General features: G+C 46.7%; 1 protein-coding gene across 1 annotated transcript; it reads right to left on the reverse strand.

Annotated features, from left to right (window-relative positions):
• Window positions 1-5,892: 5,892 nt before the first annotated feature.
• foxj1a (forkhead box J1a) lies at window positions 5,893-12,056 on the reverse strand. Its single transcript, XM_035181702.2, has 3 exons — window positions 11,857-12,056; window positions 10,605-11,295; window positions 5,893-9,139 (listed from the first exon to the last, which is right to left on the reverse strand). The coding sequence occupies exons 2-3, from the start codon at window positions 11,136-11,138 to the stop codon at window positions 8,303-8,305; spliced, it is 1,371 nt and encodes a 456-aa protein (XP_035037593.1). The 5' UTR covers window positions 11,139-11,295; window positions 11,857-12,056; the 3' UTR covers window positions 5,893-8,302.
• Between the last annotated feature and the right edge of the window lie 1,231 nt (window positions 12,057-13,287).

A 13,287-nucleotide genomic window follows, 5' to 3' on the forward strand; every position in this document is an offset into this window, starting at 1 on the left:
TACTGTTCAGATGCAAGATGTTAGTTTGTATCAGAGATAATTTGGCTTCATTTCTGGAGACAAGTCGTCCATCTTTATTTACAGTTCACGGTTTTCCTCATGGTGAAGACCACTGGGACGTGAGGAGCGACCTGGCTGTGGTTTTATTGGACGTCTGATGTGTTGAAACGTGTGAGTGAATAAATCAGCCGGCTCCTGTTGAGGCTGCAGCCGCCTGATGGCTCAGAGAGAGCGAGATGTTCAGAGCGCTGCCAGGAGAGCGAGCTGGGAACCAGTCTGGAGGGTCGCTCTCTCGCTCCGTCCCACGTCCACTCTCATCAAGTCACTTTGTGGATTCACCAAAAACAACAGAGAAACAGGCAGCGAGGGGGTCTGAGGCCGTACCACGAGTGTGTGTGTGTGTGTGTGTGTGTGTGTGTGTGTGTGTGTGTGTGTGTGTGTGTGTGTGTGTGTGTGTGTGTGTGTGTGTGTGTGTGTGTGTGTGTGTGTGTGTGTGTGTGTGTGTGTGTGTGTGTGTGTGTGTGTGTGTGTACAGGAGGCTTTTGTCACTGTTGTCGCCACGGCAGCTCACCTATTGAGGGTAGAGTCTAAGATATGTAAAGCAGCAGTGTTCCACAGCTTCAACTCTGCTGTGAAACAAACAAAGAAATAAAGAAATCAAATGAAACTCTGGACGGCGCTGAGTGAAGAGCGGTTAAAAGAGAAGCAGTGGAGAGAAAGTGTCCTCTGTGGTGAGAGCGGCGGGCCGAGCTGTGTGTTGGAATCCGATGAGTGTTGACTGAAACAGAAAGGATCATTAAAGAGACGCAGCGAGCTGGAGGGAGGCGACGCTGCTGCCCTTGTTTGTCCTGAGCGGTATTTTCCTTTCTCATTGAGCTGGTCTAAGTCCTGCAAGCGACTCCTTGAGTCCCCCCCCCCACATTGACAGGCAGGCCTGGACCTGCCCGGCCAAGGTCAAACTGTGGCCGCCAAGAACACGCGTACGGCTCAGCCCGCCCCCAGCTGCCACGGCTCTGTTTGTTTTCAGTCCGTTTCTCTGCCTCAGACTCAGCAGCTGTGGAGGCGTCACAGCACACGCAGGTATCACTTTACTCTTCCTCCTCCACGAGGAGCTGAGCTGCTGCTCCTGCTGCGCCTCCCTTCAGTATCACCCATCTCACTGTCTCCTGCACGTCACAGAAGTTTCTACAGAAATCCCTTGATTAGATTTTAGATTTCTCGTCATTGCACGAGAGGAGAAGGAGCGGCTGGACGTGGAGGAAACAAGGCACAGATCTGGTGTGAAATGTGGTCAGCAGCAGTGTAAGCTGAGAATCAGCCTGGTAACTGAGTCTGGTATTTAGAGACCATTGTTCTGTCAGTGCAGTGACTCACTAACCTTTATGTTACCTGGACAGCGTAACACTGCAGATCCATCACAGACAACACAGAGGAAAACACCTGCGACCAATGAAACAGGCCCAACCTCCCAGTCTGATAAAGTTACTTCCCTCTCCTGCACGGTGGCCTCATACATCAAGTGAAGGTTAAGAAACATTTCTTCAGGTGATTACAAACTAATGAATCTTTATGAGTATTAGATTATATTTCTGCTGATGGATCCTGGACCTTTAAAGATAACAACGAATAAGTCCACACACAGTGAACGTCCGGGCGTTTCTGTGTAAATATCCATGAATGTTTGTGCACTTTGCTACAGATTCCTACAGCAGCTTCACCTGCACGAGGTATGAGGCTGATTCACTGGAGGGAGGCTGAAGTAACTAAAACATACATATATATATTTATATATATGTATGTTTTAGTTTCTGATGCTTGGTCCTCAGAGGAATCAGGTCTCAGCTGCAGGTTGAGGATCAGCTCCTCCTCAGTCTGGAGGTTTACAGGTCACTCCTGAAATGGCTTTGTCATGTTGGTCCTCTGCTGCATCATTCTTTACCCTGAACACCCACAAAAGAGCCCAACCACCTCCACCTCCTCCTCCTCCTCCTCCTCCACCTCCTCCTCCTCCACCTCCTCCTCCTCCTCCTCCTCCACCAGCACTGCAGCCCTGTGTGATGAATAACGTGGCCCTCCCACTGTTTCCCTGGGTATTGTTTCCTCGTTGTTACAGAGTGTGTATTGCTCTCTGAGCCTGTGATGGATGTCAGATTACCCATCAGCCTGTGTCCTCCTGACAAAGAGGGCATCAGCCACACACACACACACACACACACACACACACACACACACACACACACACACACACACACACACACACACACACACACACACACACACACACACACACACACACACACACACATGCAAACACACACTTTCACACTCCTCAAACACACACCCACCATCGTCCTCAAGACGCTGCATACAATGATCTACAAATCTTTGTCCCGACCGCGACGCCACCAACACATCAGCATCCACATGTGATTGACAGATCATTTACTCTCCAGCAGCTGTTCTCAGATCAGTTTGATGACCACGGTCTCAAAGGTCACACACAGAGACGTCGTTATTCACTGAACTCCCGTGAACCAGCACAGACAGAAATATTAATAAGTCAACATTTACATCAGCTGATGATCAGATCCTTTGTGTTTTGATACTGTTGAACCCAACACACACACACACACACACACACACACACACACACACACACACACACACACACACACACACACACACACACACACACACACACACACACACACACACACACACGTGTCATGTCAGAGAATAGATTCAACAAACAGATCATAAAACACTCTGATGTATTTTATAATGTTGCTGTTTTCAGACATGAACTCTGGAGAATTTGGTCCTGACATGTTGTGTAGTTGGTGTTTGTGGAGCAGCAGCAGGTTGTCGGGTCCGACTCGTTCACAACAGGAACATGTCTTCGTCTTCTACGTGTACGGCTCCTCTTCTTCATCCTGAGATATTTGTGTTCTTCCAGCTTCACGTCCGTCACGTGTTAGAAACCTCATCAACACGTCCACTCGCTCACTGGGAAGCTTCCACACATTGTCCTGCTGTTTCCTCACATGGACTCACTCTGACATGTTACACACATTTTACTAGGAGGCTGCAGGAGAAGATCCAGAACATGTCCAGAGACACTGACTCAGACATTTGTTCTCACATAGAGAACCTGCAGAACATGTCAGGAACACACAGGAACACGTCAGGAACATGTCGGGACGCGTCAGGAACACGTCAGGAACACACAGGAACGTGTGAGGAACACGTCAGGAACATGTCAGGAACACACAGGAACACATCAGGAACATATCAGGACGCGTCAGGAACACGTCAGGAACATGTCAGGAACACGTCAGGAACACGTCAGGAACACGTCAGGAACATGTCTCTGGTTCAGTTCATGAATTGTTAAATTGTTTCAGAAAATAGTTGCCAATTAATTTTCTGTGGACTAATTTAAGTGCAACGATCGAACCCAAACAACAGAACACCGAGTGGAGGCTGAGCTGAACACAGAGACTTTCATTTGGTTATTTTACATTAAAGTTCTTGTACTTAAATAAAAGTTTCTTCCCCCACTGGGCAGGGAGCAGTTTGCTGGGATGTGTTTTTCACCCACTTTGCGAAGGTAAGTGAACTTTCACAAAACCAGCGCTGTAATAAATCTGGGGCTCCACCGTCCTCAGCCCTCATCAACCCCACAGCCTGGGTAAGACCAGCACAAGTCACCCACTCCCGCCCCCCCAGACCTACATGACAATGGTACCAGCCGTTACCCCGGAAACAGGCCTTTCATGAGCTGTGTGATAAAAAAGACGTATTCCCGTCTCTTCCCGGTTCACTTCTCACTTCAGGAACCTGCAGATAAGCTTCAGCCTGTGACACTTTCCTCAGTGAATACCAGTGACGTCGTGGGGCAACAGAAAGAGACACATCCTGAATGTAGAGATGGTTTCATCAGATCTGAACCTGAATCATCTGCTGGAAGAGAACAGACTGAAGCTGGGGGCACAAAGAAAAGACAGTTACACACAGAAATAAATGTTATTTTCATGTCAGAAACGTGTGGTTTTTATCCAACTAAAATCCAGAAATAATAATAAGTTATAGAAAGAAAATCATCACATTAGAGAGAATATCTGACAATCGATGATTTCAGATGATTTTTATTTCTTCAACCAAAGAGGTTCAGCTTCTGCCTGTTTGTTTGTTTGTTTGTTTGTTTGTTTGTTTGTTGAGACATTGAGACACTTTCTTTCAAATTGAGAGAATAATTAATGAATCTTGATTTTTTAAATTGAGACATATTTACAGACTGATATCTATGAGTGTGTGATTTAATTGAGTTTAAGGGACCAAGGAATATGATCTATAGAGCAATGTTCTTGTATTGGTATCGTTTTCTTTATAAGATTATGTCAGTGATGAATAAACACTAAAAGGAAAAACGATTCATTCATTATTCATTGTTATAGAAAGTATGAAAGCATTAAATATCGGAGCCGAATGTCAGGTTGTCTCCGTCCTTCACTCGCTGGCTCCACTCCGGGTGTCGGTGTTTAGCACTTTCAGTTTGCAGCGTTTCTGGGTTGGAACGAGCAGCGAGGTTAGTTTCACCAGGAGGCTCCTCTTACCTGCAGCCGTCAGCAGGGCCAGGGGATAATACCTGCATCAGGTTACCTGGCCTCTCATCTAACCAGCCGGCCACATTATGAGTATGAGCCCATGCCATCCAGCTGGAGGGCCGAGTCCAGGGGGGGCCGCAGGGAGCCCGGGCTGGGGGGGGCAGGAAGGGAAAATGCCAGCTCTCCTGTCCAGGAAACAGCACCAGGTCTGGGCACGAGGACGCAGGATCCTGTGCTTCCAGCAGAGTGTTGGGTGTCCATCATACAAAGGTGTAGCGTTACAGCACTTTATCCATGGCCTTCATCTCTTAACCATCATTACCTCATCAGCGACTCGCTGACGGACGACCCGGTCGGTTCACAGTCCTGGGGGGGGCGCTTCTTCAATTCTATGTATTTGCATTTGATTACTGTGGCTATTCATCTGAGCCCCTGAGCACAGCCACCTTGCTAATCTGCAGCAGACAGACGTGATATATGGGGCCGTGGGACACTTGTCCCTGTTAGACCCCACACCGACCCAATGAGGGACCACAGATCCCAACACCGCGGAGAACAAGAGTCTGACTGAGCACAGACAAAGACCTGAAAGAGAAACCCACCACCCCCTGCGACTATTCCCCATCCTGATCACAGCCAGAGATGAGCAGGGAAAGACCAACGTAAATCTCACAGTAAAAGAGGAAAACAAGAGTCTGCGGCTCTGTCAACCTTCACGTGAACCTTGGCAGGTTCGAGAAACCAGTTCACAAAACCAAAGCCACAGACAGAAGTTTACTGGGAGACAACGAGACTCGAAGAAGACACAAATAAAACTGTGTTTTACTTTTTCAAGATGCAGGAGGAGCCATGTTGGATTTTGAGATTCTTCAAACTTAGACTGAGACAAAAATACAACTGAATGTTGTGATACTGTATTTCCTTTTTTCAACTAACTAACTAACTAACTAACTAACTAACTAACTAACTGACTCACTAACTGACTAACTCACCAGTTCAAATGCAATGCACCATAGACAGATAGATTTCTTCACGATTCCTGAGATCAATAAAAAACAATCAACCTCCAGGTGGCGCTAAAGGAAAAGTCAGAGTATGAATGATCACTTGATCCCTAATAAAGACAAAGAGATCTTTCACTCAGTAAGTTAGAGACGTCATTAGAATATATCCTCTTGGTACCATGAATATCTGAAGTAAATTTGAGGACAATCCAGGTGGTTTATCCTCTGGGGAACATGAACAAACAACATCAATGATAAATGAAATCACTTAAACATTTAGACAAAATGCAGTAAAGCTTTTTTATTGTCAAAGAAAAGTGGAAAATGAAATAAAAACCGTAAAGTAAAAGAAAAGGTACAGTGTCTCCGACTTTACACAATCAATCATGAGGTAAGATGCATTTATTGTGGTTTATAAATGTTATTTGATCGAGAAGAGCTGCAGTCAACTGCAGCAGCTGAATGTGAAAGAGCTTCACTGTGGTTTCACACAGAAAATCCTGCAACTACAGAGTTAAGAGCTGTTTTCAAATGGAGTCACATGACACACGTCCAAGATGCATCAGGACTTTTATTGTTGGGATTTACTGACCACGCTCAACCTCCTCACACACACCAGTACAAAACACACACTTCCTGCTCCTAATAAAAAACACAGCCTCTTAACGCTGCCGCCCTGTCGAGTCCCAAGTGTTGTTCTTGGCACATAGAAGGTCAGGTATTCATTTACGAGCATTTTAACGTCCTAATGGTTCTTTGTGGGAGAATTTCGCCTAAAGCCGTTTTGTGTCCATTTGAACTGTGAAGACGTGAAGCTCAGGTGTTTCCTCGACTATTTAAATCTACTGTTCTGCTAGAAAGTCAAAGAAAGTCAAAGAAAGTAGTTACTTCATTTCTACAGGAAACTTCTCCGTCCGATTTGAAACTAAATGATCTGCTTCATTTCCTCTTGAACAAAATCCTGCAAAACTATTGTTAATCTACTGGTCCTATTTATTTTGAAAATGTCTACAGAGAATAGTTAGTACCAAAAACCCCAAACACAAAATGAACCTACAGCTAATAAAGTAAATCACTTCTACACCAAACCTCATTTGGCAAATATCTCATTATTCCTCACTGTGTTTTACTGAACTCAGTGAATCTCTGGTGATAAAAGCTTCTGCTGAAACTCACTTAGTGAATCTTAGAATGAAAGAGCTGTAGATTTTCATTCTGCTCACGTCTCCTCTTCTTCTTCTTTACTGCAGGAGTTGAGTCCGACAACAACACAAACACGTTTTCATGACGTAAACACAGAGACGTGTTCAACCGTTTCAAATTCATGGCAGAACTTTGTGGTGAAATCTCACAATTCAAATGGATCGACTTGATCTGTGGATTCAAAGTTCATCTGCTCAAATGTTTGGTGAAATCTGGTGAAATCTGACGTGTGAGTTTGTGCCGTTAACCACGTTTGACAGTGACGACATTTAAGTGAAAAGCGAGCTGAAAGAGTCCAAAACGGAGGAGGACGTAATGTTCGTAGAGCGTCGGGAGAAGACGAAGAACCGGAAAAAAACAGTTTGTCACCAAGTGAACTCAGATACAAACAGTGTTTTGCTCCAATTAAATGAGAATCACAGATTTAGGGTTTGATTTAGTTGAGTTTGTGCGTCTGTAGTTTTTTACTGAACAGGAGATGTCATTGATTTCTCTGACTTTGAATTCGGAGACATGAGCATTATTTTTTACACACTCTGCTTCTCATAGTTATGGTTTAAAGGATGTTACATGAATTATGATTATTACAAATTAATAACATTATTAGCGACTTGTCCGCTGACGATAACGACAGATTTTCAGTCAGGAGACAGGAGGACATGGATCAAATCGGTATAGAGACGTCCAGCGAGCTAACAAGCTTGTCAAGTGATTTTGTTTTTCGTGAGACTGTTCGGATTATACAAACTGAACCAGATTTCAAAACGTGACATTTGCGTTCTCAGTTCTATGAGAAAGTAATTTATTAGTGTTTCTCCTGCTGGACTCACGTGTTCTTTCCGACAGACGTCACATGACGTCACATGACGTCACACACTTTCTCTCTGGGCCTCGAAACTGTTGACAAATGTAAAACCTTCAAAGATTCAAATGTATAACAGCAATAACAATGAATAGTTGAATCGTATTGTTGTAATAATTAGACTTAGAGCTTTTTAAACACGTCTCTTTGGGGGAAATGCTTTTTTACTTTGTTGTAGTACCTCAGTTGGCCACAGGGTTGAATTGGCAGTGAGGCTGAGTTGCGTCCGTGTTAGTACGTGCACGATGCTAATTGACAGTTAGCAAACTTGTTAGCTCACAGAGTTTTCCTCTCACGCATTATTGAAATAACTGATGTAAAATCCTGAGAGTAAAATGATGCCAGCAGGGGGCGCACTTCACGGATTCATTTCATTTGAAAACTAGTTTCTGTTTGTCTGAAGTCATTTCGTGGTTCATAAAAAGTGATTTCACACAGTTTTGTTTTCCCGTGTTGATGATCTGCACATTGTGGCGTCTTGTTGAATGAATCAGCATCAAAACTTGAATCTAAAAATACGTTTAACAACATGACAAAGACAACATGAGCTTAATGAACGTAAAAAAAATCGTCTCTTATTCCACAGAAGCAGAGCAAAGGGTCTTTAGTGTGAAAGCAGCTATTCCTCAAAGGAGGGCGTCAATCCGGCTGCTGGGGTCCGCACCTAACGAGTCTCCGAGGTCAAACAGCTGGTCCAGGTTGACGCTGGAGCTACACAGGTAGTCATTGCGGCTCTGATCCTCTTCTTCAGGCCAGGGGTTCTCCAGAAAGGCCGCGGCGAGGAAGGTCTCCTCGTCAAAGTCGTTCCTCCTCTGGGTCTCCACCAGCACGTGGATGTCTGCTGTCCCTGCCGGGGCATTGACCGGGGAGATGTGGGTCCCTCGCACAGTCAAGTCCTCCTCCTTCATGATGGGGCTCAGAGGTTCTCCTCCGTCCAAACTCAGCTCCCCGCTGAGGGCGGAGTCCAGCAGGGCGTCCCAGTCAAAGTCCCCCTTCAGAGGTCCGATCTCCTTCTGTTCGTCCATGGAGAGCAGTGGGGAGCTGGAGCGCCGGAGGACTTTGGTTGCACCACTTCTGGAGCCCAGCGACTGTCTCCTCTTGGCCCCAGCTCTTCCTCTGACCACCGGCCAGGAGCCCAGCATGGTGCCCTCAGCCAGATGTGGGTCCCAGTTCTGGTCAGCGCCAGTTTCCTCTTCAAACTCCCGGAGGAGGCGCTGCGACTCTGGATTGATGCCCAGACCTGTGGCGCCTCTGGACGGGGGCTGGAGGTCGACCCTGAGCCTGCTCTGTAGCGCTGGGTTGATCTGGACCGGTGGCATCCGTCTCTTCTTGTAGGCGCCACTCAGGAGGCGCTCGGCGTACTGTGGGTCGATCTTCCAGAACCCCCCCTTCCCTGGCTCGTCCTTCTGCCGCGGCACCTTGATGAAGCACTTGTTGAGTGACAGGTTGTGACGGATAGAGTTCTGAGAATAGATTCAGAAAACAAATTACTTTAGGAGTCATTTTAAAATTCAACCCTAAGCTGCTCTGAGACATGAACTGAACCCAGTGACAGGCCCCAGACTTTCTGAGGACTTTCTCCAGCTGGGCCCTGGGATAAAGTCCACAGAAAGTCCAACTGAGCCGATAGGAGAACACAGAACCCAGATCCCAGATCCTCTGCAGGATTCACAGGCAGCGAGTCGACGTGTTGATGCAAATAACAACAAGAAATCAAAGATCTCAGGACGTAAAGAGGAGCCACACATGTAGAAAACACAGCGAGTTTTTGGTGAGAGGAGCTGACGCTGGTGTCGACGTAAACAGAAACACGTCGTCTCTGCAGCGGATTTCATACGTTTAAGACAAAAGACAAAGACAAACTCCGGAGGTTGAGAATGGTTTTACCGAACAGACATTAAACGTCTCATCTAACCCTCAAATTTGTGCAGTTTCCAAATCGTCAAACTTTAACTCTAAACTTATAATAATTCTCTTGTAACAAGGTCGGCAGCCACCACATTAATCCCCCCCCCCCCTTCAGTGAGGTCTGAGTAGAGCAGTGACCTGATGACCTCTGTTAAATATTATCTGCCCCATGTACAGCTTTAAAATAACAAAACGCTCTGAACTGTCTGAGGCCGACGCTGAAACACAGAGAACAGTTCATCAATCATTTATCTGGCAAAATTAAACTTTTCTGGAGAATTCCTGAACGTTCCACGAGGAATCTGCTGCCCCAACAACTCCGACTCCTCCGTCACCTCCTCCTGCTCAAGCAGAGAAACCAGCCGGCGACGGAGAAGCTAGTAACGTTTCTAACTCATGTTAGTTGTATGAAGGTAAATGTGATGTAAGTGTTTGTGGCTTCACTTTTAATTACACTGAACCAGGTGAGTAATACCTCACAGTGTGGCAGCAGAGCTCTCAGAACTTTGTGTTCCTCTGAAATGGATTTATTCAATATTACTTTAATTAAAAATATCACCCAGCTGAGATCTGACCTCAGAAAACTGTGAAACCTGCAGTGAAGAGAAAGTCGTTTACACACAGTGGAGATGACACGTCCTTACAGAGGCTAATGGATGTGCAGTCTTTGTGTGTGAGTGTGTGTGTGTGTGTGTGTGTGTGTGTGTGTGTGTGTGTGTGTGTGTGTGTGTGTGTGTGTGTGTGTGTGTGTCTGCCTCTCTGTGTTTGTGTGTCTCTCTGTGCGAGTGAGTGTGAGTGTGTGTGTGTGTGTGTGTGTGTGTGTGTGTGTGTGTGTGCGTGTGTCTGTGTGTGTCTGTGTGTGTTGTTGGGTTGTCTCTGTGCGTGTCTCTGTGTGTGTCTGTGTGTGTGTGTTGTCCCTACCTGCCAGGTGGGGTCCGCATGGTAGTGTGTCTCTCTGTGTGTCTCTGTGTCTCTGTGCGTGTGTCTCTGTGTGTGTCTGTGTGTGTGTGTTGTCCCTACCTGCCAGGTGGGGTCCGCGTGTCGGTAGTAGCAGAAGTTGTCGGTGATCCACTGGTAGATGCAGGACAGAGTGATCTTGCTCTTCTTGCTCGCCTGCATGGCCATGCAGATGAGGGTGGCGTAGGAGTACGGAGGCTTGATGTGCGCGTCGCTCTTGTAGTCCACCTCGTCGGGGCAGTGCCCGTGGGCCACGATCCCGGGGAGGAGCGGCCTCCTGCTGTGCGCCGCCGCCGTGGGCTTCCCCGGGGTCAGGGGCGTCCCGAGGGAAGCGGGGTCCCCGGCCAGAGGGGAGGACGGGGCGTCGGGCCCCGGCGGCGGGTGTCCGAACAGGCAGCTCTGGTGGATCTGCTGCGGGACGCTGGCACCGAGGATGGAGAACTCCTGCAGCCACTGGAGGCTGGTCAGGCTGTCGTCCAGGCACAAGGAGCCGCTGATGGAGTCCCGCTCCTCCGCCTGAGCAGCGGCGGTGACCACCTCCTCCTCCAGCCCCACAGAGCCCTCCGGCCAGGGGTCAGCACAGCTCAGAGACAGCATGTCCAGCACCTCCCTCCTCTGTGGCACCCAGCTCCTGCTCCTCCTGCTCCTGCTCCTGTCCTGCTCCTGCCCTCCTGCTCCTGCTCCTGCTCCTGCTGCTGCTCCTGCCCTGTCCTGCTCCTCCTCCTGCTCCTGACGGGAGGATATTCAGCAGCTTCTGCAAAGTGCGAACAGGACAATGATGACATTTAAAAACAGAGTCTGAGTGAAACACTGTTGTAGATTCTCAGTCTGTCGCCTGAGGAACATGAGGAACATGAGGAACATGAGGAACCTGAGGAACATGAGGAACATGAGGAACAAATGTGATGTCATTGAATTATACAAATATAAACATGATTTTTATTCTAATGTCTGTTGAGTTATTAATTTCAAAAAGTATTTTTTTTAAAGATCTTATTATTCGTATTACTATTCTTACTCACTTTAAACTATATAAAGTCATAAACTCGTCATATTATTATTATTATTAACAGTTTATATTTTATTATAGAATAATTATTTATCCGTTAGTGAATTTAAAGTTGACTCGGATGTTTCAAGCCTTCATTCCAACAGTTTACAGGTCCGTGTGTGTGTGTGTGTGTGTGCGTGTGTGTGTGTGTGTGTGTCCGTGTGTGTTGTGTGTGTGGTGTGTGTGTGTGTGTGTGTGTGTGTGTGTGTGTGTGTCCGTGTGTATGTGTGTGTAACTTTATTAACTGATAATATTCCCACTCACCTTGTGTCAGATGTTTTAATCCCAAACCAGCAGTTTATCAGTTTATTGACTCGATCTGATCCAGTTTCATCTGTTTCTCACTTTGTGATCGACAGATGAAGAAAAGGAGAAAAAGTCCAGTGCTCCTCTGCTCCTCTGCTCCTCTTCTTCTTCTTCACCTCCTCTTCTTCCTCTCTTCCTCTGCTCCTCTTCTTCTTCTTCTTCTTCTTCTTCTTCTTCTTCTTCTTCTTCTTCTTCTTCTTCTTCTTCACCTCCTCTTCCTCTGCTCCTCTTCCTCTCCTCCTGTGCGCAGCAGTGGGTTTCTGCGGTGGTTTAATACCTGTCTGCAGGAGGTTTGTCCAGGAACCATAGAAACGGTGCCCCCCCCCTCCTCCCTGTAAACAGCGTCCTGCTCCTCCATTGGTCCTCTGGTTTCTATAGCGCTTCTTTTTAATCACCAGTCAACTGGGCTGCGGCTGCAGGTTCTCAGGCCGCGGCCCGCGGACCCAGCACGTTGCAGTGAGGGACATGTCCTGCAGGACTGGACTCTGAGTACATGTCCTGCAGGACTGGACTCTGAGTACATGTACTGCAGTACTGGACTTTAAGTACATGTACTACAGTACTGGACTCTGAGTACATGTACTACAGTACTGGACTCTGAGTACATGTACTGCAGTACTGGACTTTAAGTACATGTACTACAATACTGAACTCTGAGGACATGTACTGCAGGACTGGACTCTGAGTACATGTACTGCAGTACTGGACTTTAAGTACATGTACTACAGTACTGAACTCTGAGGACATGTACTGCAGGACTGGACTCTGAGTACATGTACTGCAGTACTGGACTTTAAGTAAATGTACTACAGGACTGGACTCTGAGTACATGTACTGCAGTACTGGACTCTGAGTACATGTGCTACAGGACTGGACTCTGAGTACATGTACTACAGTACTGGACTCTGAGTACATGTGCTACAGGACTGGACTCTGAGTACATGTACTACAGTACTGACTCTGAGTACATGTCTACAGGACTGGACTCTGGTACTGTCTACTGCTGGTGAGACTGGACTCTGAGTACATGTACTACAGTACTGGACTCTGAGTACATGTACTACAGGACTGGACTCTGAGTACATGTGCTACAGTACTGGACTCTGAGTACATGTACTGCAGGACTGGACTTTAAGTACATGTACTACAGGACTGGACTCTGAGTACATGTACACAGTACTGGACTCTGAGTACATGTACTGCAGGACTGGACTTTAAGTACATGTACTACAGTACTGGACTCTGAGTACATGTGCTACAGGACTGGACTCTGAGTACATGTACTGCAGTACTGGACTTTAAGTACATGTACTACAGTACTGGACTCTGAGTACATGTACTACAGTACTGGACTCTGAGTACATGTACTGCAGTACTGGACTTTAAGTA

Source organism: Hippoglossus stenolepis, chromosome 16 (assembly GCF_022539355.2).
Source record: "Hippoglossus stenolepis isolate QCI-W04-F060 chromosome 16, HSTE1.2, whole genome shotgun sequence".
NCBI classification, from domain to species: Eukaryota; Metazoa; Chordata; class Actinopteri; order Pleuronectiformes; family Pleuronectidae; genus Hippoglossus; species Hippoglossus stenolepis.